Source organism: Petaurus breviceps, unplaced genomic scaffold, assembly GCF_028583685.1.
Source record: "Petaurus breviceps papuanus isolate PSGF00001 unplaced genomic scaffold, PetGlider_PUasm1.0 182, whole genome shotgun sequence".
In the NCBI taxonomy this organism is placed as follows: Eukaryota; Metazoa; Chordata; class Mammalia; order Diprotodontia; family Petauridae; genus Petaurus; species Petaurus breviceps.
In genome coordinates, this window is record NW_027185786.1 from 2556316 (window position 1) to 2580404 (window position 24089).

The 24089-nt window shown below is 46.7% G+C and overlaps 1 protein-coding gene across 6 annotated transcripts in view; it reads right to left on the bottom strand.

Annotated features, from left to right (window-relative positions):
- The window catches only part of KIFC3 (kinesin family member C3), a 62128-nt gene extending 40368 nt beyond the window's left edge, over positions 1–21760 (bottom strand). The window contains exons 1-4 of one of the 6 annotated variants that reach the window (XM_069087586.1): positions 21608–21760; positions 11496–11694; positions 9009–9148; positions 4547–4688 (exon numbers count right to left, since the gene is read on the bottom strand). In XM_069087586.1, coding sequence (XP_068943687.1) covers positions 4547–4688; positions 9009–9148; positions 11496–11658 — 445 coding nt within the window. In that variant the 5' untranslated portion in view covers positions 11659–11694; positions 21608–21760. Of the gene's footprint in view, positions 1–652; positions 4431–4546; positions 4689–9008; positions 9149–11113; positions 11465–11495; positions 11695–21607 lie in introns of those variants that run through there. The other 5 variants (XM_069087584.1, XM_069087585.1, XM_069087587.1 and 2 more) reach the window with 5 other exon arrangements.
- Positions 21761–24089: the final 2329 nt, after the last annotated feature.

The following is a 24089-nucleotide window of genomic DNA, read 5'->3' on the forward strand; positions in this document are numbered from 1 at the left end:
GCAGGGCTTCCTGGGGCAGGTAAAGGGCAAGGGTGGCCGGGCCAGTGTCACCACAAGCTTTCCTGAGCAGCTCAAGTGACTGGTCATGAGATTGACGGAAACAGAAACGAGGACATCATTGGAGAGACCTGAGAGCCAGGATGCCTGCCCCAGGAGCCAGTTCAGAATGGAAACCACACAACAGACACCAGCTCTAGAAGAACTCAGGAAGAGAGCATGGGAGCCAGGGCGGGAACCTGCCTAAAAGAAAACCACTTAATGAACAGCTCATGGCTCTCCTGTTCCCTGGTTCAGTGTGAGAAGGAAGGAGAGGAAGCAAGGCCTCAGTGATTCTCTAGACATCAGAGATGTACCAGAGAGTTTCCTAGAAGGGACCTTGGAGAACGTCTAGTCATTTTACATCTAGCAACCTGAAATTTTACAGGTGAGGAAACTGAGTCTCAGAGGAAATGGATTGCCCCAAAATCTCACAGTAAATTAGTGCCAGAGACAAGACTCAAACCTAAGTCACTCTGAGCCCTCAGCCCAGCAAACTCTGCCCTCACGGCACATTTTCTTTGAGTAAGAAATGTCTTTATTGGACTCTGAGCTTCTTAGGAGCTGGTTATTTTCCTAAATAAAGGAAACCAGAAGAATGGGAATGCTGATGTACCTTCATTACAGTGTGGGAGACCAGGTGTTCAAGCCTCAGAAAAGATTCTCCGTGCTGACCAAAAACCCTCCCCAAAACACTTAGAAAGGAAAGGCGAAATGTTCCTAGCAGCAGAGGTGAGCGAGTCTGGCCTGCATTTATGGAGCCCCAAGGGTAGTGGCTGGCGACCTGCATGGGAGGGGATGGAGTGGAAGTGGGTGTGTAGGCCATGAAAGTCCCTACGCCACAGCAACAAAGAGAGACGGAATGAGAGGCTGAGACACAGAGGAGCTTGAAACAGCCACACCCTCCCCGTGATGCTCACTCCCCACGCACCAGGGCCCTTTGGAATGCACAAAGTGACCACACAAGCATGTGAAGGTTATAAATACCGAACTGGCCCTGTGCCTCAGGCCGAGGAGGAGATCCTCTCCCACCGCCTCCCGCATTCCTGTCACCAGGAGCAAGAAGAGAGAAAGACAGACAGACAGACAGACACAGAAACAAGGCCTGTGATACGTCCATAGGATTTGGGATTTCCTCCCTCCCCTCCTCCCACTACCCAAATAAATCCAGCTGGCTCAAGGGTGGACCGAGAATGGAGAAGGAGAAGCCCTCTGCCCCAGGACCAGCAGCAAATGGGACAGCTGAGCGTGGCAGATGCAAAGAGACAGGGACAGGAGAACAGCAAGGCTGCCCACTGTGCACAGAGGTCTGCAATAGGAGACAGAGGCAGCCAAAGCCCAAGAACGCAATGATGTGGTGTCAGAGAGAGGTGTCTTAGAGCTGAGGGAAGCCCTTCCCCATCTCGGAGCTGCCTGGCAGCCCTGCCCTTCCTCCTGCTCCTCCTCTTCCTCCCCTTCCTCTTCCTCCTCCTGCTCCTCCTCTTCTTCCTCCCTTCCTCCTCCTTCTCCTCTTCCTCCTCCCCCTCTTCCTTCTTAGCTGTTCCTTGAGTTCACTCAAAAGATCTGCAAGCTGGCAAATGGTGGTTCCAGGTTTTGTGAACAAAGCCTTCTCTTAAGACTAAAACCACATTCCTCTATGGAAACTCCAAACCAAACCATATCATTGCTGAAAAGACTCAGCTTAGAGAAGGGGAAGGGAAGGAAGGCAGATTGCTCGTAGAGGAGAAATAAAGGTGAGCAGAACATTTTTAGGAAAAAATATACAGTAAACTCAAAAGGACTGAATCCATGTAAAAGGAGAGAGAGGAGAGAGAGTTAGAGAGACAGAGAGAGAGGATAGAAAGCAAAGATTATAAGAAGAGATATAAGCAATAGGTGATAAATAGGATAGAGAGAGGAAAATAGATCAATAGATTAATAGATGAAAGGGATAGATATGGTATGGATAGAAAGGTATAAATATGAGATGGATAGATGACAGTCTGATAGATATGAGACATGATAGATAGATAGATAGATAGATAGATAGATAGATAGATAGATAGATAGATAGATAGATAGATAGATGATAGATAGATGGATGGATGGATAGGTAAAACATCAACTAAGTGCTTCTATGGCCAGGCACTGTGCTAAGCTCTCAAGGAAAAATCAAGCTAGGCAGTTCCTGCCCTCAAGGAGCTTACATTGTAATGGGGGTAGACCATACATAAGGGAAACCTGGAAAGATGGCAGAAGGCACCCAGATAGGGTCATGTTGAGGAGACTGTGGGAAGCTGTGTGGAGACCTGAACCCTGATAAGATAAGGCAGGCAGAAGAGGAGGGTAGGGGCTGAGCCCTTTGTGAGAATATAGCCCAGTTTTAATTCTCTGTAGCAGCATTTCCCTCGTACTAAACTTTGGTGAAAGCTAAGACCTTGTTCCCATCTGAGGGCAGAGATGAGGCTATAATTTGAACAGTTATCCTTTCTCCTTCAGAACAGGGTCTGCCCACTGTTGCAATGCGTTTCCCTCCAGCAAACATTCCCTAGATGGGTAAAGGTTGGCAAAATGCAGTGGTCAATATAAGCACTTGACTCTTGCCAAGTGAACTTGGCTGGGAGTTTCTGAATGTCTCACTCATGCAAGAGAGTTCAACAGACAAAACTATTATCTGCCCTCGAGAGAGGAACTTAGAAGAAACGATAGTCTGGAACCTCCATGCAAAGTTCCATCCAAGGGAGCCATTTCTAAGCTCCAGACGACCTGTGGGACCTCCTCCCCACTCCTCCTAAACCCCCCTGCCTAGGGCTTTGCCAGGGCTCCTACTACATCAGTATCACATGAGGTGTTGAAACTTCCTACAGATCATGAAACTGGGGCCATGCATCAAGGACAGATCATTCCACAGACATTCTTGGCCCAAGCTCTTTGTATTTTGTTCTAAGGATTTGGTTTGGCCTTTCTGTATGCTACACCTGACCAGCTGTTTGGCAAGAGGGTGAGGAAATGGCAGAGTCAGCCGGGGACAGCAGCAGCAGCCGAAGCAAAAACAATCTTGAGGGCACTTTTGAGCATAAGAGGGTTTTAAGGGGTAGATGAGCAAAGCTTTAGCAATGAGGAAAATCATGAGATCAGACCCGGTCCAGGATAAAAAGCAGAAGGGACGAAGGTGAGAGGAGAGGGTAAACCAGTGCCTAAACTGTCCTGCCAGATTCAGGAGCCGCCTTCCGGAGGCCCCATGACCTCTGAGGTTCCTTCCCCAGCTCTCAGTAGGACTTCCTGAGGATCCTTTGATCTCTAAGCAAGACCTGCTAGAGGTCTCTTCTTAATGAGGCCCCCCAGGCTGCAGCCTCCAGTCCTGGCTGTCACTTCCTTATTCCTTTACTCATTTTCTTTTTTTTTCCCCTTTCTTCATCTGGATCTCACTCCTTTCCTAAAGCCCTGATTCTCTGTTATCACCTCCATCTCCTCCCCTCACCCAAAGAACACCCCAAGTCCTTCGTCACAGGATACACACAGCCCAGAGAAAAGCTGATACAGCGTGAGGAGAACCTCAGAGCCTAGGGAGTGCTTGCAGCCACCGTACCTGGGCAAGTTCAGACACACGGTTAACCTTGGCAGAAAGGAGAAGGGAAACGATCCACAGAGCCCTGACTTTTCTTTTTGAACACTTTCTGCCCAGTTTCTTCTCTTGGGGAAGATGCTCCTTCATATGCAAACACCCTGGGCTCCCTACATTCCTCCTCTCTGCCCTGAGAGAAGAAGCCAACAGAAGAAAATACAGCCAAGGAGGTCAGACCAGCATAATTCACCTATCATCATAACCTCCAAAAAGGGGAGGGGGACATAGACATTCCTCTACATTTACAAGGCAGCACAGGATCATAGGTAGAAAAGGAGAAAATGAGTCCCCTCTCCACAAGGTGAGTGACTTACCTAAGGCCACACAGCTAATAAATAGTATGACCAGGATTTGAACACACAGCCTCAGATTCTAGACCCAGAATTCCTTCTACAGAAATAGGCTTTGTCTCTTTTGCCTGACTGGCCCAGAGATCTTTCACAAAGTACTAGAGATCAGAGGAGGGGGAAGAAGTACCTTTCCACAAGCAAGAAACTGTATCTTTGGGGCTACCATTCTTTCCTCCTCCCTACAAGAAGCCAAGGCAAGACAAAAAAAACAAAACACTGAAACTCAACCCCAGGGCTCAGTCACAGAAGCCAATGATCTCCTGGTTACAGGTGGAGTGGGTGGGGGCAGGCAGGGAAAGGTTATATAGCCAGGCAAAGAATTTCTGAAAAGTGAGGGACCAGGAGCCCTGGGCTTAGAACGAAGGGATTCTTTGGGCCATGCACACCTGGTCACAAAAACCCAGGCCTGGACTGTGCAGGAGAGGGGAGAGGAGCAGACTTCAGGGCTGATCATAGCATGACCTTCCTGCTCCCTATGGGCCACTGAGCCAGCTGCTGGCTGCCTTCCGAGATGCCCCTACCTCCTGGCTATTCGCTGGCCCCTTCCACGCTTTACCTGGTTTCTCAACATTCATGCTGTGGGCTTCCTTTGCCTGGGCCGAGTCTCGGGCCCGCTTGGGGGCCAGTGCCGGCCTCTTCTGCTGTTTCTCCTCCTTCTTCTCCTGACTCTTGCATGCACACACCTTGTCCTGGAGTGCCTGTGGCCAAGACACAACCACAACTCCTGTAAAGGGCATTGCAACACTGGGAACAGAGATGCCGCAGCCTCGTGTCCTCGATGCCAAGGGGAGGAGGAGGAGGAGGAGGAGGAGGAGGAGGAGGAACCTCAGGGTCATCAAATCACCCAGTAAGATGGTCAGGTGTCTGAAAATTCTCAGGTTACCCAACACCTCACAGCCAGAGTGTCAAAGCTGAAAGGGACCTCGAGATAATATGCCCCAGCCGATTCCTCTTCTCGACTTGGGATGGCACGGACAAGAGCCACCCGGGATGGGCAGGTATGGAGAGGGTGCAGTTTTTATTTGTGTGGTCAGCACCTACTGAAGTCCTACTGCAAGCTGGGAAAAGAACCTCAGGGTTCATGGGGTCCAACCCCTTCATTCAGCAAATGAGGAAACTGAGGAAATGGTGACTGCCTAGGGTTGTAAAGCTAGCAAGGGTCTGAAATAGAATTAGAATTCTTGTTAACCGTTCAGTATCTTTTCAGTCCTGTCCAACTTTCCATGACCCCGTTTGGGGTTTTCTTAGCAAAGATACTGGAGGGACTTGCCATTTCCTTCTCTAGCTCATTTTACAGATGAGGAAACTGAAGCAAACAGTGTTAAGTGACTTGCCCAGGGTCACACAGCTAGAAAATGTCTGAGGCAGGATTGAACTCAGGAAGTCCAGGCCCAATGCTCTGTGCACTATGGTGGCCCCTAACTTCCCCCCAAAACAGGATCTGAACCCAAGCCTAGTGCCTCTCCATTAAGCCATGTCTACCTGCAGTATCTGGGGCACATGACAATCCTATGACTAAGGCTCTTAAGATAATCTTATCTCCATTTTATGGATAATTTGCTTGGAGTCTATTCATTTACTTTCTCTGGGTCTCACAGCTAGTCAAGTATCAGACTCGGGATTTAAAACAAGGCCTTGCTGACTCCACATCCTCTGTATGTGGCTTCTTTTCACAAAGGCCCAGGGAATGGAAGGTCACATTGCCAGGATGCAGCAAGGCCAGGCCTCCTGATGTCTCCCACCAGACAATGCTCCCCCGTGTTCTTTCGGCTCCCCCCGAAGAGCCCTTGTAACTTATAGCTCTCTGTGTAGGGCCCATAATCTCCATTCATAGGAAAGCGGTCCCTTTCAGCTCAAACTAACAGCACCCGGGCCTTCTCCTCGAAGGCACAGTGTCACTTGCCTTTAGCGGTCACTGATTCCCACTTTACAGAGGATGAGTTGGGGGCCCAGAGGCTCCCCGGGGGTTACAATGACAGAGCTAGGACCACATATGAATTGCCCAGCCTGCTGATCCCGCTACAACCCAACCCAAGCTCAGTGATGCTCCCAACGCTGCAGAGAGATCAGGCAAACACCCCAGCCCAGTGAGCCCCAGAGGCCTCAAGACCCTGACTTGTCAAGGCCACTTTGGAAAGGCAGCCATAGTGAAGAATGGCCACAGAAGAAGGGATGGAAGGAAGAAAGGGAAAAGAAGATGGTGAGCTACAGTGGGCGATGGGGATCCCCTCACAAAGGGACGTTTTCCTGTCCAGAAACAGGCAGTGGAGAATGGGGGTGTGGTGAAGGTAGAAAAGAAAGAACGATTTTAAAAGGACAAGCATGGGCATGAATTAGTCCATGCTTGGAAAAATGATGGTACTCTATTAATAGTTAATAATTATGTAGCACTTCAAACTCTGCAAAGCACTTCAGAGAGTTTATCTCATTTGTTGTTGCGGCTCCTATTTTACAGATGAGGAAACTGAGGCAAACAGAGGTTAAGTGACTTGCCCAAAGTCATACTGCTAGTAAGTGACTGAGGTAGGATTCAAACTCAGGTCTTCCTGCCTCGGGGGCCAGCCCTGTACCCACAGTGCCACCTGGCAAGTTCCATTGAAGCAGTATCAGAGTTGTTCAGTCCCTGGAAAGGTTGTTGCTCCTAGAGGCCAAAGGGAATGGGCAAGAGGGCCCTCCAGTTGATTTCTGCCACCTTGGGTCTGCCAGAGTGGCAGCTACTAACCCTCTTGTTTCAGATTCCCTAAGAACGACCAGGCTCTCACAGGAAGGCACTTCTGATCCAAACACACCCTCTGTCCTTGGCATCCTGACCAATGTCTATCTCTCTTGTGATGAGGAAGGTAATGAGCCTTGGTTCTCCAGCTGCGCCTCTCATCCATGATCTCAAAGCACATAGAAACATAAAAAGTTTTCCCAGGATCTAAAGAGGAAGTGGATTTTTCCAGACCCACTTTGTATCAGAGAGAAACCCAGAGGTTAAAAGCTCAGTTACCCAGCAACTCAGAAATGGAAATTGGAAACAGATTTTGCTGACTTCCAAGCACTCCCTTCCAACCACAACACAACCTTCTCTGTAATCAAAATTCAAGAAAACAACCGTCCCAGAACTGCAAGGCTGGAGGAAGGAGGTTACCAGGCAGCTCCTGCCCCCTCCCCCTTCACTGCAGCAACTCCAGGCAAAGAGAGAAACGCCAAAAGCGTTGCTCTAACCTTGTGCTTGTCCAGACCAGTCTTTCCCCAGATGTTACATAAAACAAGACTGGTTTGTTTTTGTTGTTGTTGTCAATGTTGTGTCCCTGTGCAAGAAAACTACACCTCCCCCCCCCAACACCCCTTAAGGTACAATGGATTTCAGAACAGAGACATTTACTACTCAAACTTCAGAAACAGTACCTTGAGCCAACAGAATCTTCCTACACCCAATGACCTGTTCAGCACTTAGAGCGGAAATGAGGACACTGGGCTCGTGTCCTCATACCGTCTCATCTGGCTTATTCTAATCAATAATGATGATGATGATGATGATGACGAGGATGGCGACTAGCATTTAAGGTTTGCTAAGTTCTTTACAAACATCGCCTCATGTATCATTACTGCAACCCTCTGAGGGAGATGCTATTCTCATCCCCGTTTTTCAGACAAGGAAACCGAGGCTGAAAGTGGTTAAGGGATTTAGGGAAACTTAGGGGAAAGTCCAGAAAATGGTCAAGGTAATAATGGCTCACACTCATAGAGTGCATTAAGCCTTGCAAAGCACTTAAATATATATTATTATAGCAAGCAAATTATTTCACTTAAGATGCTCACAACAGCCCTGTGAGGCTGGGGGGTGGGGAGATAGGAGAGATGCTATTATTTTTGCCATTTTATAGATGAAGAAAGTAGGGCAGAGAAAGGCTAACCACCACATCAAAGAAGCTGGTAAGTACTTGAAGCAGGATTCAAACTCAGACCTTCCTGACTCTGGGTCCCCACACTCAATGGTACAAGCACAGGGTAACCTAAGTCTTTGCATGGGTTTATGCACACATGCCAGCCTCCCTTTGTACTTAAACCAGTTAGGGATAAGATGGGACAGGATCAGAAAGGGCTTTAGGCATCCCCCAGTCCAAAGCCTTCATGTTATAGAGGAAGAAACCAATCACAGGGCTAGCAGGTGGCAGGGCAAGGGACTCGACTCCCATTATTGATAATAATGAGCATTTATACAGCGTCTTCAGTTTGCAAAGCTCTTTGCCAATGTTACCTTGCTTAATCCTTCAACAAGCCTGTCAGGTAGGTGCACTTATTTTCCCCATATAACAGATGATAATAATCACAATAGTTAATATTTATATAGCTCTTATTTCAATCAGATTTTATACATGGGGAAACCAAGGCTGGTAGTTAAGTGACTTGGCCAGGTCACACAGCTAGGAAGTAGCTGAGTTTGGATTCAAACTCAGGTCTTCCTGACTCCCAAGTCCAGCACTCTCTTCATTGAGCCATGACCCCTCCACAGACTGATACTCATAGCAAATCTGTCTGCCTGCAAGAGAAGGGAGCCCAAAGGGCCGGGATAGCTTCCCTCAGGAAGAGCTGTGCCTTAGTGAGAATTCTCACCGGCCTACACCTCGTGAAACCCTTTTCTACCTGTCTTTGCAGGACTTTGTGGAAGCCACTGGCCAGGTTGCCCAATGCCACCTGTCCTCCCTGAGGTGTGCCTGTGGAACTCGGCAGAACTGATGGATAGTCCCATCTTATTGTACTCAACACCTTTGTCAGGGCGAGGTAGAGAACTTTCTGTCATCTCTTGTTAGATCTTTATAAGATATCTTAATAAGGGAAATTGCTTCACCGGCACAGGCTCCCAGGGAGGATATGTGTGTGCTAAGGATTCTGGCAGGAAGACAGATCTCACTGATAACCCTTTCCCCTGAAACATTTACAGTGGACAAGTCGCCAGAAGAACAGCCATCTTCCTCCCCCTTCCTTCTGAAGACTGGAGGATTTCATCTCCCCCAGAGATGAGTCCTTACCTGGACAGTCAGATAGAGTCTCCGAGGGCTCCCAGGCCCAGACCAGTCCACGCTGAGGGCTCGGTGCTGAGCTGAGGTCGGTCGGGTAGAGGTCTGACCAGAATTCTCTTCACTGCCACCAACAGTATCCTTACCGAGTCCTTCCAGAAAATAAAACTGAAGTTAAAGAAAGTTTACCAATCAATCAATTAGCATTATTTTTAAGTGTGCTAGGCACCAAGTGTGTAAGTACAAAGAAGGAAACCGGTGAATGGGAAGTTGACATTGGATGTAACCTTACTGGCACCTCTTTCATGCACCATGCCCTGGTTCCCAGCCCCATTATCAGCCAGGTGGGCAAGGCTCAGTTATTTATCTTAGTGGCTACAGGGATAAGTGCCCCAGAAGAAGGATTGACTGAAGATAAAGGAGTCATTCTCTTTTTGGAAAACATTCTCAGCAGGCCATGCCAGGCCTCCTCATTTTCTTTGATGCCATGGTCTCCTAGAACTTGATTATTCCCTTTGTGGGCTTTCTAGCCATTTCCCTACCTCCCCTTCTTATATTCAGCCCAGCTTAGTTGCTTGTTAGGACCCTACAGAGGAAGAAAGATAGGTCAGCACCAGGCTCCTTCTGCTACGTGTTAGCAGGTCTGTTCAAAGGGAGAGGTTAAAACTCATGGATAAGTTGATTAACTGTGAGTTTTAGTTTCAATTATCTCGACTGCCCTCACCCCCTAAGTGTACTGATAACACTGTACTTTACATCCCTCAGATGGAAATTTCACGCCTGATTCCTAAGACCTCTCTGGACACTCATTAAAACAAATTCTTGCTGCGAGGTTTCAGTCTCAGCTGTCTTTTTTTAAAAAAGCCCTCTCTAATAGTCTAAAAAAAGACTTCACATGCTTTTTTCAAGTCTCACCTCTTTGTTCCCTGGGCCTAAGGTTTGCTGAAAAGGGGCTGTCTCCTTGCAATAAGAGAGTTGGCTGGTACAACTGTCTATGCCTTCTAACCCGAGATACATGTTCTGTTCTAGCTCAGCCCATAGGAGGTCTGGCCTAGCCCTGGGATGATCAAATGGACTGATATATGTCAGGTGCTTTGTGAATTTTAAAGCACAATGCAAAATAGAAGCTGTCACCATCATCATCGCTATTATTTTTTCCTAGGTCCAAAGGAGACCAAGTCAATCTCCAAGCCACACTAGAAATCCAGGCTAGCCCTAAAGCAGATAAAACCAATGATCTCTTAATTAGTCAATTTGATGGCCTTTTCTTAGTCCTCATCCTGTCTTAATTCTGTTGGTCTCCCCAGAGTGGACAATAACATACTATGTTGCCCCACAGTGAATGGGGACCTCCTTCTTGGGAAGGTGGGAAACCTTAGTCTCATCTCTGGGATCTGAAGGAAAATGGAGACAGATACGGAGGAGCTAGCCTTTGAGGTATCTAGCATTCAAGGAAACCTCCCCAAGGAATCTTTCTTTAGCCAGCCACTAGCAATGTCGAAGACCACCCTCACGACACCCAGTTTCCCTTCAGAGGTGTAAAACAAAAGAGTTGATTCCCAACCACCCAAAAACAACGACATCAACAACAACAAAAAGCAGATCCTTCTCCTTTGTTCTGTGGCCAAAAATAAATAAATAAACTGAATGCCAGGAGAGTCACCTAAGTCGGGCAGGAGAGCAGAGTCACATGCAGCTCCTGATTCCAGACAATGCTGCCTTTAAAACTCCACCAGACTATTTAGCTCACATCTCGATGGCCCTTAGTCAAGTCCCCCAACATCAGTGAAAGGGGAACAGGGAGGCTGGTGTGGCCCAGAAAGACAGATCAAATGAGCGGCTCGGTGAGTCTGAGCCAGGGCAGCAGCAGCTGAGGTGAGCCACACTGGGACTTCCCCTTTGCCTGTCCGAGCTCCTTTCCAGGAAGCCCATTCCAGTACCTGAACTAAGTACCCTGGAGAGAGCTGAGCCCCAAAGCCCCCTGGAGACCCCAAAACAGTCGCGGGATGTCCTGGACCGTTGCCCGTCTACTCTGAGCATGACCCGTAAACAGAGCCCCGAGCAGGATCAAATGTCACAAGCCTGTGAAGAAAACATTAACCAAACACTTCGCTTACCTTGTTTACGAGTCCCAGGGAGGAATAAAAGGAGCAAAAGCAAGAGCTTCTAGGTGAAGGACAAAGGGAAACCAGCCTAGGGCCACCTGGGCAGCTCAGACATCACACCTTTTTTATTTCCTTTTCCTTTTCCTTTTTTTTTTTTTTTTTGGCTATGGATTGTTAAAGTTTAACTTTCCTTTCAAGACTCTGCTTTGCAGTCAGAAAAAGAAAGGATACCCAGATTGCCAGGGAGACTCAGCCAGAGCTTTTGGGCAGCTCGCTGGCTACCCTGTAATTACCTGCCTGCTTATGACTGGGTTTAGGATTCAGTGGGAGACTTTAGTCTCATCTCTGGTATCTGGAGGAAAAAAAAAAAAACATTTTAAAAATGCGGACTCACCAGTTCTCCACCTCCCCTGGCTGGCGTGTGGGAAAGGGCGGGAGCATGGAGAGGCGGGGCTGGCCATCACAGGATCCCCACTGTCCTGGGCACAGCTTCCTTTCCACGGGGCCCTGGCAGAGGGAGCGGTGCCCGGATTCCAGGTCTTTAGAGATGTAATCATGGCATGGGGTTCAATGGCCCACAGGCTCCTGGGGACCTGAGGAGGAGAAGGAGAAAGGATGAAGCAGGGGTAGGCAGTCTGGCTTCCCAGGAAGGTGCAGCCCAGACCCTGAGGTAGCTCCGTCCAAGAGGCTGGCTTCTGAACTTTCAAAATGTGCACACAGAAGAGCCTTCTGGGTGAGGGTCTGGAGACGTGTCACCTGATCTGGGGACAGACAACAGCTGAAGCAGAGTCTCCCCACAGCCTCTAGCTGGGTCCCTCCCTGAGTGACAGACACAACCGAACAAGAAACAGTGGGGGCCTGGGACTTAATCCAGGCTCTTGTCCCTGAGGAGTCCCAGTCACTACCTATTATTTGGTCCTCATTTGCTCAGCTACAAAATGAAGCACTCAGACTAGATGGTCCCTCCAAGAGGGTCCAAAGGGAGCAGGGGCTAAACCAGTCAGCTTGAGTGAATTAATGTGAAACAATCTTCATTACGCTGGTTAAAGTGGACTCATCCCTAGGTGATCACTGGGGAAAAAAGAAAACCTGTTAGATAGTATGCCCTGTCAGGCTCTGATTTTCCTGTGCCTCAGTTTCTCCACTGTGATGCCTGGCAGGGTGTAGGTTTTGTTTAAATGTTTAAATATATGTTTAAATATACATAAACATGTTCCTGAAAAAAAAATATAATAACAACTAACATTTCTATTGTGCATTAAGTTTCACTCAGCCAGTCAGTCGATTAGGATTTATTAAACATTTGCTAGGTTCCAGGCATTCTATTAAGCATTGGGAATACACAAGAAGAAAAACCCACCAATGTGCTCACAACCTAATGGAGTGCAATAAACTTGACCTTAATGCTAAGGAGTCCCAAGAACATGGGCCTGATAGCCGTGGGACCCTGGGATATGGCAGCCTGTGCCAGATGGGGCAGTGGGCCAGCAGTCAGGGGGCTGGCACGGGGTTGAGAAGCCCATTCACCAAAGGGAGGAACCTCACCCCACCCCCCATATGTTGGAACTTGGGGTACAACCCCTATCGTCTTATGCTTTTCTCATCCTTCTTCCATTTCTTTAACCCTTTAATAAACTTCAATATGAGTACTTCCTCCGTTGGTGCAAATGGCAACCCATCTATCTTTCTTCATTCTAGGTGACTCTTGCCCACATCTCCCCCATGAATCATCCCCAAATGGATTTACTGGAAACGCTCAGTGCCTTCCTCCAGGTCTCTTTGCATCACTCAGGTACCAACACAGTCAGCAATCTGCCACACTGATATCCCTGGTTCTCCTTTCCTAATGAAGTGCTTTGTGGCTACTTTTCACATTGCTTCCTGCACTCAAACAGTAAATGGGAATATGTGGGGGCCAGCTCTGCTCCCCACATCATCTCCCCATTCCCTTCTGGGTAACCATAAGTTAGATTCTTCAGAGCTTAGGGAATTCTGTGATCCACAGCACCCAGCATTGGAAGACCAGCAAGGGTTACAAGATGTGTTTTCATTTCAGGGAGAAGCTGAGGAATCAATGCAAGAACTGGAAAGTTTTGCAAATGCAATCTGGCCCATTCTCCTCCTTCCATTCAGTTCTGTGCCTAACTCACCATGATGCTGTATTCCTGTCCAATCCAATCCAACAAACATATATGAATTACTGGGTAAATGTAGAACCCTGTACTGGGCACTGGTGAAACAACCACTCAACAAAAACCAAACCTCTGCCTTGATAGATCTTTATAGAATATATGTTCAAATGATCCAGTTCAATGGGGTATGTATCACGGCTGAATAATAAGAATCCTTCACTCGGTTGCAGTTTTTCCCTCCATATGGATTATTGAATTACTGTGGATCCCATTTAGGGAACTTAAAAATGCTGTGGGGTTTGATGCAAACACCTCACTGTAGATGGCAGGCATTCTTAACCTGGGGCCCCGTTCATACTTCTCTACATACGCCTATAGTGCATTGTTTGCAGAGGCTTACACGTTCTCTTCATGTATTTTCATTAAGGATACCCTTGATCCATATGTAAATTATTCTCATAAAGATTTTATAGAGACAACAAAGTAGGCATATGGGCTGGTAGTGATTAATGCCCCCTTGGCAACCTTTTTCAGTCATGATTCAGTGGGGTTATTTCCCAAAAAATGTTTGGTATCTTCCCCTCTTTCACATGGATACAGTTCCTTGTCCCATCTTTCTTTTCTTTCATGTAATTTCTGCTTCACTGGGAGGCCATGATATTGGGGCCCAGCTGGATCCTGTCATTCCTTATCACTGATGGAGAAACCGGTATGTTCCATGACCTGGACGTCTGTTTTCTTCTTCATCTGTTGGCTGTCCTCTTTCCACCTTCATCTTTGAATACCCTTGAGATGGCCAGGCTTCATTGGGTCTCGTATCCAGTTTTCTGCAGATTCAATTTTCCCCCTCCATTTCTTCCCTTTTCCTATTTTTTCTGAGATGATGCTGCTCAAGACATCTATCTTTGGCCTCTGGAAGAATCACTAATCTTTGTCCACACAGCAACTAAAATCATCTTCGGAGGTTACTGCTCAATCAGAAACCTTCAGCAGCTGCCTACCAGATGTGCTGGTTGTGCAGACTGAATGAGATGATATTTGTTAAAGAGCTCAGCATAGTGTCTGGCACATAGTAGGAGCTTGATAGATGCTAGCTAATGTTATTTTTACTATTATTATGAATCTGTCAGACTACTGGACTGGGATTTCCACACTATGGAGAGTGCCCAGAACTGCCCTGCCTGCTTTTGGACAGTCATAGATGCTGGTTGAGTGCTGAAGACTTTGGAATGACAAGTCAATCTCCTTGTTGCCTATAGGAAGGGCTACTGGATTTCTTGTTATGTCTGATTCTTCATGACCCTGTGAATCATACTGTCCAGCAGATTTTCTTGTCAAGGATACTAGAGTGATAGTGGATTTAGTCAAACAGAGATTAAGTGACTTGCCTAGGGTCACATAGCTAGTACCTGAGACAGGATTTGAACTTAGGTCTTCCTGATTCCAGGCCCAGTGTTCTATTCATGGAGCCATCTAGCCACCCACCGGATTATTGGATCTTTTAAAGGGGGTGACCAGCCCTTAATTTTTTTCTTCCCTTTTCTTCTGTAGATCATGTCAGGACTATTAAAAATTCTCTTAAGAAAGGTAGAGGACAGGGGTTACCCTTCCCCCAATGAAGTAGCATGAAGGAAGCTTCCATAGGGTAGCTAGGGTAGGCTAAGCCGGTTAAGCCTGACACTTGGAGACCCTAGCTACATTTGTTACCATGGGCTTCCTTCCCTAAGTATACATGAGAGAACAGTAATTCCAAGATGGAGGTGTCCAGCCTTGAAGACAAGTTAGTAAATTCAAAAGTTCTAGAGGTCCTGGTAACTTGGTTAATACTGATTTTCTTGAGTTTCTTCAACAGAAAGAATGGATTCCAAGAGGGGGAGTTGCTTAACCTCTGGCCTGACTTGCCAGATGACATAGACATTTAGACAGTGCAAAGCCAAGGTGAAATGTAAAATGCCTAGTCATCAGTCCTACAAACTGCAACATGTCTTAGTGTTCGATGTATCATTTTCCCAGGAAAGTCTGAGTAGTCATAAATCATTATATCCTGTTTTAAGTCTCTGTCAAGGCACACCTATGAAACTGTTTTTAGCCTTTCTTTAGTGTAGAATAAATAAATAGCTGTCCCATATCTGATTCAGATTGTATACCAAGTACCTCTTTCTATACCTGCCTTTTAGGGGGAGACCTTCAACACAAGCCAAACCTAAGCTTTCAGTCATTTTCACTGGACTCTGGGATGGATCCAAGAACCAAAGAGTATGAGAAAGAGCCTAACCACTCTCATTACAAACTAAGCAACCCCAGGGCTGAACCCATCTTCATCTGCCTGGGACCAGAGCTGGAAAGGGCCCTTTTAGGGAAGAGGGAGGAGGTGTGGTGTTCCACCTCTCCAGGCCCTGCAGCACTTACACTATTACTACTGGATGAGAATTTAAGACCCTCAACATTCTGACTCTATCTTGCCTTTCTAGCCTTATTTCACATCAATACCCTTTTCACATTCCCTCTTTCATTCAAATTAGACGATGCGCTGCTCAGGAAATTTGTCACTTCATCCTCTGCCTCCATGCCTTGCATGTGCCTTGCACATACCTTGTATAAGCCATTATGTCAGCCCCACAAGTGATGCTAGAGTTCTCTCACAGAAGCCTACATATATCCCACCTCGAGGACACTTGGATGCTCTGGGGAGTGTGCTCCAGATCAAGTTCAAGGCCCCTAGGACCCTGGAAGTTGTGGGAAGTCTTCCTACCACCATCGAATTGCTTCCTGAATTCTGAGTTTCCATGGCAATGCCTGTGGGTGTGGCAAGGTGGGTTACATTGTAATGCCCCAACTCAGAATTCTTAGGCACAGTGGATAGAGTACCAGCCCAGAAATCAAGTAGATCTGCATTCAAATCCAAAACTTGACACTTAGGAGCTGTGTGACCCTGGGCAAGTCACTTAACCTCAATTACCTTGAAAAGAATTCTTAAGTTTCCTTTTTAAGGTTCATCTCAGGTCAAGCCACCTCCTCTAGGAAGCCTTCTCTGATTCTCTCAGTTATGTTCTCTTCCCTCCTCAAATTAATTTCTTTGACACTATATTTATCATCAATAATGTAAACCCTTTGAGAAACGGGGCCATGTTATTTTTGCCTCTGCATCAGACAAAAAGTTGGAGTTTAATAAATGTTGGCTTACGCAAAGTCGGAACGCAATAAATATTGAATTGAATCAAACCAAGTGAAAAGAATAGCCAGGAAGCCAAGGGAAGGGAGAGAAGGAGGGGATTTGTGGGATAGCTCAGGTAAAGAGATCTGTAAAGTGAGATGGTTGGACCAGGGCAGTGGTGTCAAACTCAGATAGAATCAGGGCGCTAATCTGTACATCTGGATCCCTGTGGGTACAGACTGACTCAGAAAACCACAGGTTAACATCACCTATGTTTTATTGTAATTTTTTTTTGTTAAGTATCTCCCAATTACATTTTAATCTGCTTTGGCTCTGCTTGAGATTTCACAGCCAATGTGACTTGGGCCATTTATTTGATACCTGAGATTCCTTCCATCTCTAGAGCTGTGATCCCAGGTTACCCAATGGCCACACACTGATTAAATATCGGGTTCTCCACTCCATATACAAGCTGACTAGAAAGGATTGAGGGAAGGGGAGGGATTTACTAAGCACCTATGTGTTTACTATATGCTGGATCTTTTACAAATATTCTCATTTGATCCTTATAACAACTCTTCCAGGTGTGTATTTTTTATATCCCCATTTTACATTTGGGGAAACTGAGGGAGACAGAGGTGAAGTGACTTGCCCACAGTCACTGAGCTAGTAAATATCTGAGGCTGGATTTGAACTATAGTCTTCTTGAGTCTAGACCCAGTGCTCAATCCATGTAGCTGCCTAGAGCTTAAGGTGTTCACTTTACAACCATCTGGTTGTGAGACATTGGACAAGTCATTCCTTCTTCATAAAATTAGAATAACAACAATTCCTGCATTGATTTTTTTTTTGTTTTTGCTTTTTTGGAGGGCAACTGGGGTTAAGTGACTTACCCAAGGTCACATGGCTAGTTTTTGTGTTTAGTGTCTGAGGTCAAATTTGAACTCAGGTCCTCCTGACTCCAGGGCTGGTGCTCTATTCATTGTGCTACCCAGCTGCCCCTAATTCCTGCATTGTTGTGAAGCTCAAATGAGTTCATATATGTGAATGTGCTTTGAAAAGCTCAGGATACTACTGAAATACATTATCATTAAGAGGAAAAGAGAAGGCTATTAACACTCACACACACACAAAGCTGCAGAATCAGGGTCTGAGTTCCAATTCTACTTTTTCTAGCTATATGTCAAGGGGTAAGTGAATTCATCTAAAATGAGTCAGTGTTGAACTTAAAAGTCAGAAACCTGGGGCAGCTAGGTGAAGCAGTGAATAGAGCACCAGCCCTGGAGTCAGGACGACCTGAGTTCAAATCCTTAATGCAAAAACTAGCAGTGTGACCTTGGGCAAGTCACTTAATCCCAATTGCACTGCCTTCCCCCCTCCAAGAAAAAAAAAATAAAAGGAAATCTTGATTTCTAATCCTTACTCAAGACACACCCTGGCTGTGTGGGTTTGGGATAGTCACTCAACTTTTAGCCTAAGTTTCCTCATCTGTGAGATGGGATGATAATCATAGTGCAAACCTCACACAGTTCTTGCTAGGATTGAATGAGAGAACATATGGGAAGCAGTTTGCAAACCTTAAACGGACCCATGTAAATGCTATCTGTTGTGATTATTACCCTGATCTCCAGTTTTCTCATCAATAAAAAGGGTCTAAGATTACACAGCCTAGCTCTCACAAGGACACTGAAATGTTTAAAAGAAATACAGACTTTCAAGTTACTCTAATTATTATTGGCTGCAGAAGATCAGGGTGAGTCGAGGAGAGGGGCCTTTCAAGGTCATGGTTGGGTACCTGCTTCCAATAATATAGCCAATCAGAGGTTCCAAAGGGACCGCTTGATTCCAGTGTTTGAGTAGCAAATGCCTGGTGGTCTGCCGGAGGGAAGAAGGGAAGACTGCAGGCAGAGGGTGGGGAATAACTACCCAAGCTTGGGTCAAGGAAACTTCCGGGAAGGAAGGTACAGAGAGGAAAGGGTGGCTCTAAGCAATACCAGACAGGAAGAAACAGCAAAATTTAGCAACAGCTGAATGTGAAAGGTCAAGAGCCTCAAGGAATCAAGAAAAACTTCAGTTTTGAGCCAAGAGAACAAAACTATTCCCTACCCAACAACCTCCCTAGACCCTTCTAGCTTAATGATGACCTGGACCCACCTTCAGCCTAAGACATGTAATGGGCCAGGGACCTAACCTGCATAGGTGTGAATGTCCCCCTAAACACAGGAGGATTCCAAGAGTCTAGCTGGAGAAGGGATTCCTTTCAGAGGTAGCCCAAGGCAGCGATCACTCCGTGTTCAGTGTGAGGGTGCCATACTGTGGAGGTCAGGGTAGGGTGGCCAAGCCATAGAACCAACCCACTGTCTTGTTTCCAATTAGCCTCAGAGGCCACTGGCCTGGCCTATTTCAAGGGCACAACAAAAGACCAGCTACCGACTGGCAGGTTGCAGGAGTATGCCCTCCTCGGGCTTAAGGTGCTGATAATCTGGGTCCTGGGGGAAGGGTTGGGGGGAGGGTGGAGAATGTACTTTGGTCTAGTGCTCCAGCCTTTAGAAGCTGGGATCTGAAATATGGACTTCAATATGCTGGCTCGGTCTGCCCTATTCAAGGAAAAGATCTAGAGAAGAGTTAGAAAAACACCTTTGGCAAACATTCCTACAAATCAAATACCTAATGTAGAGATTTGGGACCCTGAGAAAGGGACTTTTTGTGCTTCGGTTTCCCCATCTGTAAAATGTATCACGATAATGGCACCTACCTCACAGTGTCGTTGTCAGGACCAAACAAGACAACATGTGTACAGCACTTTACAAAACCTTAGCAAACCATATTAATGCTAGTTATTATTATTATTTTATATTGTTATTATTATTCAACATGCTAGACACCAGAAATACAAAGATGGACAAAATATGGAACCTGCTTCTGAGGTTACAATCTAATGAGAAGAAAATATGCAGAAAAAAAAAACTGTGATAAAAGAACAGTATGTGAAGTACTTTGTCCTGGCTAGACCTCATTTGTGGTGTTAGAATCTGTTCTGGGTGCCAGCTTTTGGTAAGGCCATTGGTAATCAGGAAGGCATTCTGAGAAGGCCTTGAGTATTTACCATATAAGGATCAGCCAAAGGAAGGGTGTTTAGGCTCAGTAGAAAAGTAATAGCTGTTTTTCAAGTATTTAAAGGTTTGCTATGAAAAGAAGGATTCATCTCGGTCTACTTGGCGCCAGAAGGCAAAAATGGGAACATAGTATGTGGAAAGAGGTAGATTTAATATAGGACAAACCTTCCTAGTTAGGGCTATCCAAGAATGGAATGGGCTGAGTTGGGTGGCAGTAGGTTCCCCATGTATAGAAATCTTTGGGCTTTAATGGCAATGGAAGATCTTTTGCTGCAGCAAAGATTCTCATGGTGAACTCAATGGATGGCCTCTGAGGTTCCTTCTACCTCTAAACTCCTCTGATTTTGGGTAGTGTGAAGGAGAGGTCCAAGCATGAGAAATTCCAAGAGAAAGAGATCCCTTTCACCTGGTTGGGATCAGGTAAGGAAGGCTTCCTGGAAGGGGGCGGCCAGGTAGCACAGAGAGTAAAAGTACTGGCTCCAGTGTCAGGATGACCTGGGGATCGAATCCCGGGCTCAGACACTTAGCACCCACCCAGCAACACCTGGCCATGTAACCTGGAGCAAGTTACTTAACCCCAATTGCTTAGGGGCTCCCAGGTGGCTCAGCAAGTAAGAGCACTGGCCCCAGTGTTGGCATGACCTGGGCTTGAATCCAGACTCTGATACTTAGCACCACACCCAGAAATAACTGGCCGTGTAACCTTGAGCAAGTTACTTAACCCCGATTGCTTTAAAAAAAAAAAAGAAAGAAAGAAAGAAATGGAATTAAAAGGTGGACATGAGAGGAGGAAGAGGCCAGATATAGGGGATGGTGAAAGTAAAGGAACAGAAATGGGAGAGGGCAGCATTTATAAAGACAGCTAGAGAAATTTAATTTGACTGGAATGCAGTATATGAATGGGATATAAAGATCAATCAATCAGCATTAAGATAATTATTAATTATTAAGATAATGCTAAAAGGGTAGGTTGGAGCCAGATTACAAAGGCTTTGAATGCCAAGGTAAGGAATTTATACTCTGATAGCCACTGAAGTTTTTGAGTAGAGAAACTGCTATGGGCAAAGGCACATATTAGATGGGCAGTGGAATCAGTGAAACACTTTGGAGAAGACTAGAAGAAGGTACATCAGTTATGAGACTATTATAATAGTTTAGGACAGAAGAAATAAGAGCCCAAACTGGGGTGGTGTCGGTGGGAATGGAAAGACAGGGATGGAGGTACTGTGGGAAAAAATGTAGTCTTACTAAAGACTGAAATGACTGGGGAGAAAGGAGACCCCCAATCCGAAGGTATGTGCTTGCACAAATTCCAAACGGACAGATCCCCTCCTTTGAAAATGCCCTCACAGAAGGCCCTTCACTTGGCCCTCTTCCATTTAAACCTTAATAGCCAATCTCTGTTCTGGTAGCTGCCCAAGAAAACCGAAATACGTTGTCTGCCTCGAACCCCTTTTAAGCGTGTCTGAGAAATGCTGAGCCCCCCACTTCAGCACCAGTATTTCTCAATGCCCACAAGAGCCTCATCTTGAGATGGGCAGCCCCCACCCCCCAGAAAGAGGCTGCCTCACTCTTCCATTCAGATCACCCAGGAGGGGTCTCGATTATCGACCCCCACCTCTCCCCACCCCCAAGGAACACAGAGACCAAGCTAGCCTGCCCCGGCTCAATCCAGTAAGGGAATTTAAACACTGAAATTTCCGTAGAGAAAGCTTTAAAGCAGAAATTAGCCCCGCCCATCTCTCCCCAACTGCAGCCCTAAACCTGCAGAGATGAAAATCCTGGGTGGGGGGGCTTATCTTGGGGTCCTTTTCAAAGCGCATCCCCTCCCCCGCCGTAGCCCCTCCAGTGCCCGGGTTTGCGGGACGGGGTTTCCCTCGGGGGATCCCCGGCAGCCAGAGGGGGGTGTCCTGGGGATGCAAAGCTGGGAAAGGCAATTAGCCCCCAAAAGATCCCCAAGCGCAGCCCCTCTGGGATGGAAAGAGAAAGCTGGGCTGGAGACTGGAAAACCCTGAAGGTGGGCTTCCAGATGGACTTGGTGGGGGGGCCCACTTCCCACTCCCCTCCCCTCCCAAAAGTGGAGGCATCAGGGCCAGTGACTCACCTGGTCCCCGCTGCCCAGCCCGGGGTTCCTCCGGGGCGGCAGCTCCCCTGCCTCGGGGGGAGGAGTTATAGGGCATTGCCTGCTCTGGCATCCCCGCGGCCGCTCGGCCGCTCGGTATGAAGCAGGAATGTCACACTGTCGTCTCTGACCCCCCCACCCCCACCCCACCCCCTTACACTTTCCACAGGAAATGATTAACTCGAACGGCTGCTAGTTCCCATGGTAACCGGCTCTCAACACTTGGAGACATTCTTCGGTGCTAGAGGCGGGCAAGCAGCCAGAGGCTGGGGAGAAGAGCTGAAGAGGGGAGCTGAGGGGCGCTCCCTGGGCCATCCAGCCTCCCCCCTCCAGGTGCAGGGCCGGGGTAGCAGGCACACAAGTGCCTGCACGCGCGCACACGCATGCACATACATGCACACTCGTATGGACGCGTGCATACCCGCACAGCGTAAGGCTGATTCTCAGGACGTCCCCTTCTCCCTAATTCCCCCACCCGCCCACCCAACCCCCAAACCAAACTAGTACCAAGGCAGCCAGAGCAGGTGAGGAAGAAAGACACAAAGTCCTTTGACCTCTAAGGGGGAGAAGGGGAGGACTGATCCCCAGCAACTCCTGGATCAGCCGAGGGGTCCCAGACTAGATCCAAGAATAGCTATTCCCCTTATCAAGCCCCCAGACTAAATCTGCTGCAGAAGGAAGGGATTAGGAGGACCTTAAACCCCGGAGACAAGAATGACAGCTGACCTTAGGAGCCCCAACTCAGGGAGCCATTGTTCTTTGTCTCCTCAACAGTGCCCGCATTTTATTCTGGAGAGAGCAGAGATATTTCCCCTCTGGGGTGTGGAAGGAGAAGAAAGAAAGACACTTCACATGCAGCCTGAATGATGATTCTACTGGAGATAGAGTGGGGGTGGGGAGGGATGGGTCCAGTGTCCCCTCTTTGCTTGCCAGGTAAAAAAGACAGAATAAAAGACATAGAAGATGCTGAGAGAGTCACCCACTTAAAGGCTGGTTCTGTCCACTGCTGCAGCTGCTGCTTCTTGGTAGGAGACAGAATTGTCTGGATTTGGGCCCTGGGCTGAAAGTCAAGAATCTTGATCAAAGCAAAGTCCTGCCTAGACTACAAATTATTTTAGCCATCAGAGCCTCTGTTCTCAAATAGAAAATAATTTGTCTATTTAGAAAATATGGTAAATATAAAGATACTTGGGGAGGTACGAGTACATATGGAAAATGTCATCAAAAATGCCCAGTATTCACAGGTTCATCAGCTTTCCCTCTTCTGACAAATTGCACCCCTTCTGAGAGTTAGGAAGTGATCTTTGAGAATTTCAGGACCAAAAAATGCGTCAGCCTACCTCCAGCCCAGAGTGGGGCTCTCCAAATTAGGTAGATTGCTCCTCAGACACAAAAGGCAGATAGTCTCCAATTTTTAAAAGTATTATTTATCTATTTATTTATTTTCACAAGCAACTAATATCTCTCTTTCCCACTGTACCTCCCCCCACTGGACAATTAAAAAGAAGGAAAAATAAAACTCATCATAAATATGCATCATCTGTCAAAACAAATTCCCATGTTAACCAAGTCCAAAAAGATGTGTGTCTCATTGTCTGTTTTAAATGAGGCACTCTCTAGCACAGTGGACAGAATACTGAAGTCAGGAAGACTCCTCTTTGTGAGTTCAAATCTGGGTTCAGACATTTCCTAGCTATGTGACCCTGGGCAAGTCATTTCACTCTGCCTCAGTTTCCTCATCTGTAAAATGAGCTGGAAGAGAAAATGACAAACCACTCCAGTATCTTTGCCAAGGAAACCTCCAATGGGGACACAAAGAGTCAGACACGACTGAACAACACAGTTTGAATCCAACTCCTCTCTGGCAGAAGGTAAGTGGCCCATAACATCTTCAGTCCTTTGGGCTCCCATTCAAAGTCTTTCTCAAATGGTATCCATAGTCTTTGGGAACTCCTAGTCACCTCCATACCACAGTGAAGCATTTGAGCCAATCTTTGATAGGGACTGTATGAAAGTGGATTCAAATCACTTATTGATGAAGACCCTCCATGAAAGTTCTCCCACCAGGCCTGATCGTGACCCACAGATGACTCTGTCTTCTCAACATAATGGCAAGGAACTACACACCAACCCTTGCAGGTACAAAAAGTAGAAATGGTACAAGTGCGGGCCTAACAATGGACTGTATGATTCCCATCTGAGAATCTGGCTAGCTAAATTCTCTGAGGCTGGTCACTGAGTGATGGATTTTCAAGCCACAATGACTGATACCTGAAATATTGCAAGGACCTGACACATTTTCTTTAAAAAATTGTTTTCTTTTGTAATTCTATGTATTTTGTTTAATGCATTTTAAAACCTTACTCTGAAGAGTTTATAGGCTACACTACACTGCCAAAGAAGTCTATCTCTCTCTCTCTCTCTGTCACACACACACACACACACACACACACACACAGACGCA